The 3,837-nt window shown below is 32.5% G+C and overlaps 1 protein-coding gene across 1 annotated transcript; it reads left to right on the top strand.

Annotated features, from left to right (window-relative positions):
• The first annotated feature begins 21 nt into the window (after nt 1–21).
• On the top strand, nt 22–2,933 carry LOC105118094 (uncharacterized). Its single transcript, XM_011015958.1, has 3 exons — nt 22–701; nt 1,663–2,565; nt 2,682–2,933. The coding sequence occupies exons 2-3, from the start codon at nt 2,245–2,247 to the stop codon at nt 2,931–2,933; spliced, it is 573 nt and encodes a 190-aa protein (XP_011014260.1). The 5' UTR covers nt 22–701; nt 1,663–2,244.
• Nucleotides 2,934–3,837: the final 904 nt, after the last annotated feature.

Raw genomic sequence — 3,837 nt, 5'->3', positions numbered from 1 at the left:
TGGTGGCTTTTGCGGTTAGTCCAAACATATTTTTTTATTGTTTGGTAACAATAGGAAGCTGCTATTAATATGTGGACTCCACGTCAATTTTTGAGGTATGGCCGCAGTTAATTTGAAGTAGTTTTAGACAACTTTTCACGTGAAAAGCTGGTCTGAAGACAGTAAACAAACAATCAAAATTTGACAAATTTGTGGTGCTTAAGACTGTTGAAAAAACTAGACAACATTATCCTTCCCTTACAAAAACACAACACTGTTACCGTTGCTCCAGAGATTTTGATTCACTTTGTTTTCTTCACCAGAGACTGAAAAATCCCTAAAAGCCATCACTCCTCCAGATCCAAATACCCAGAATGTAAAAGATTTCTGTCACCATACCCCCTAGATTTGTAAAAGCCATAAAAAGATCAGTAAGCTATTACTCCATATTTGTCGTTAGATCCTTAAAACCTATTACTGCGCCAAACTATTAAGATATCAAAACTTTTTTTCTTCATAATTGCTCCTTCAGCTCCTGAAAAGCCATCATAGGGCCAAACAAGAAGCCATCACTTTCCTTTGTTCTTCATCATAGTTGACAGATCTTTAAGGCTAAGCTCTCTTTAGAGATCTAGTTGCTTTTTGTCCAGATCAACAGATCTCTAAGGCTCATTCTGTTTGCTCACCATCCCACACCCCCATTTATATTAGTGACTAATCTAGTTATCTTTTTTTTTATTTTTTATTTTTATGTGGTCATGTTGGGGGATAAATCTCCTGAAAAATGTTCTGAGCTCTAACAACTGATATTACACTTAAGCATTTGAGGACCGTGTTTTTTTTTCTTCCCCTCTACCTTGCATAAAAAGTGAGTTGTGAATATAGTTTGTTAGCTGTTATTTAAAAAATTACTGTAGTGATTTATTAATTCATTATGCTGTGCTCATCAGCACTATCTCATGTTTTTATTTGTTTAATTAGCTGCTCTAAGTTTGTACAACAAAGAGTTTATAAGATTAGTATCACAAATATAGAAAGATATTTTTAAATACCAAGAGTAGTATGTATGTGAAAGAGACTTGTATGGCCATAGTCTTTTGAGGAGAATTCAGCACCTGTATGAATAAGATCTCAGTGCTCTCAGGGATCAAAGAAAACTAATATTAATTGGTATTTTAAAATAAAGGTACTTTGGATAGAGAGAAAGGGGAAGAGAGGGTGGGGGAGTGAAGGGGGCGAAGGATTAGATTTATTTTCCATTATAATAGTGTGTTTGTGTGTGTCAGGTTGATACTCGACTAATTAAGTTGAATATATATATTTTTCTGCTCACTCTGCATTTCTTAGACATATTTTCAATTTTTGAGCATACACTGGTTGTTGTGTAGAATTTTGTTTAAGCGAGTCTTGAGGTGTTGAATTGAGAATTTGTTGCTGGCGTGCTTTATTTACTATTCAACACCCTGTTATATCAATCAACGTTCCAAATTGTAAAGCTAAAAAGAGTTTTCTTTTGAACTTATACTGTGGTTCAAAACATTTATTTGTTAATTAAAAAATGATGAGAGAAGAAATTGCAAGTCAGCTAAAATTATTGTTTACCCTTACAAACTTATTTTAGTTTGAGTAAATTTCCCCTTCCCTATTTTTTGTACTTTTCTCTACTTATTTGTTATATATCAGATATCAACTTCCTCTACTTGTAGCTTGCATTGGTTTTTGTTGAAGCTCCAAATATGCTTCAATGCATTTGATAAAGTTGTGCACCTTGATGATAGTGATCATCTATCTATAACAACTTCAAATATTACTTAATAAGTCTACAATTTTATCTAGTTGGAGTGTATATCATCTACAGTGCTGTTGTTCTACTAAAATGATATTAGTGGCAGTAGTTTTGTTTATTAATTTTCTTGGCTCAGCTATGTTGTGTACAATAAAATTGATGCTTGTTTTGTCATACAACCAAGTAGCTTGTACTCAGATTTGTAATGATAATATTTCATTGTTCATGAAGTTCTTTTCAATTTGTTAGTGTATAGTATATCAGGAGAGGTTATGTGTTTTTTATTGTTGATTCATGAACTACAGTTTATTGATTACAGGGGGTATGAATTTGAAGATGTTTTTATGTCTTATGTACTATGAATATACAAATAGTTATTTGAATCAATTGTATTGTTGGCAGCATGCTCCTATTTTTTTAAATTGCAATTTTGATTAAATTCCTATGTATGTATCATTTTGCTAGAAAAAAAATATTCAATGAAAGATGCTAAAAGCTCGAATAAAGTATCTTGGAGTAAAGATATGCTGCATATATTTTATGATATTTGTATTGTTGCTATTGAGAAAGGAATGAGGCCAAACACTCATTTCGATAAGACTGGGTGGAAATTTATTATGGTTGTCTTCAAAGAGAAAACTAGTCTTGCTTTTACTAAGACTCAACTAAAAAATAAATGGGATGGTGCAAAAAAGGAGTGGAGGATTTGGAAAAAACTGATATCTGAAACAGGAGTAGGATGTAATAATGAATTTGGAACTATTAATGCTAGTGATGAGTGGTGGAATAAAAAAACTCAGGTTAGTTATTGATACCCTTGTTTCCTGGATTTATCTTTGTCTTGTCCTATTTCTTAAACTATTTAGCATATTTTATATGGTTTATGCATGTGCTCTTTCATATTTGTTCCATATAGGAAATCAGAGGGTTTAAAAAATTTAGACATGCTAGGATTGAACCTTCACTTTGCAGTAAGTTTGATAGAATGTTCAGCAATGTTGTGGCAACTGGACACTATGCTTGGGCTCCATCTTCTGGAGTATTATTTGATGATGATACTGTGAATCAAAACACTCAGGATGTTCATGTTAATAAAGAAGAAAATCTAGAGGAAGGAAGTGGTGATTCCAAGGAGGATGTCATTCCCAATTACACAGCAATTACATAGATGATGTTTGCAATTTAGTTGTTAGAGTTGATATAAAAAATTACAGTACCACAAATAACAGTGGAAAGAAAAAAGCAAGGGAGCAATGTGGTGGGTAAAATACAAAGAAAATAAAAAAAACCTTATGGAGTTGGAGCTCAAATGCTTACACATTGGGATAAACTAGTTGATGATGTTTCGATAAGGAATGATAGTAGGGATAAGATAGGGTGTAGCATTAGTGAGGCGATGACAAAGATTCATTCCATACCTGACATTATTTTTGGTGATGACTTATATTGCTTTGCTACGGAGTACTTGTCTAGGAGGAATGAAAGAGAGATATGGGCAGCAATAAGAGATCTTGATAGGAAGTACCAATGGCTGCAAAAAATATATCAGCGAAGTCAAAAGCACTAAATTAAGGTTAGTATTGCTTTAATAATGCTTTTAGTTTTTGTAGTTTCCTTAAGAATGATACCGCAATTAATTAAAATTACTCATTGTCAATTACTTGAACAACTGCATGTTATAAGAGTTTTGTTGTGCTGCCAAATGATGTGCAAGTTTGCAGTAATGAGATATACTTTTAAGGCTGATGTATTGAAGCATGAAGAGTAGTGCTGATATTGGTAGAGAACAACCTTTCTTATTTATGTTTGCGGATTGCTAATCTAACTTGTTTACTATTTAATGGAATATTGGTAACACTTGTTGTGGTGTTTGCTGTTATGTTTAAGGATAATTATTATCAATGGTCTTTATTGTGTTTATGGATTGCCAATGTAACATGTTTTACATGTAATGAAATATTGGTAAACTTTTTGTGATAGCTGTTGTGATGTTGATAGTGAATTATTATAAATGTTGATGGTGAATTGCTGTCCTAGGTAATTGGTTTGCTGTTAATATATAGAAAATTGTG

The sequence above is a fragment of the Populus euphratica genome, unplaced genomic scaffold (assembly GCF_000495115.2).
Source record: "Populus euphratica unplaced genomic scaffold, PopEup_1.0 scaffold1729.1, whole genome shotgun sequence".
NCBI classification, from domain to species: Eukaryota; Viridiplantae; Streptophyta; class Magnoliopsida; order Malpighiales; family Salicaceae; genus Populus; species Populus euphratica.
The sequence above is the reverse complement of the archived record's forward strand: the minus strand, read 5'-3'. Positions and strand labels throughout refer to the sequence as shown.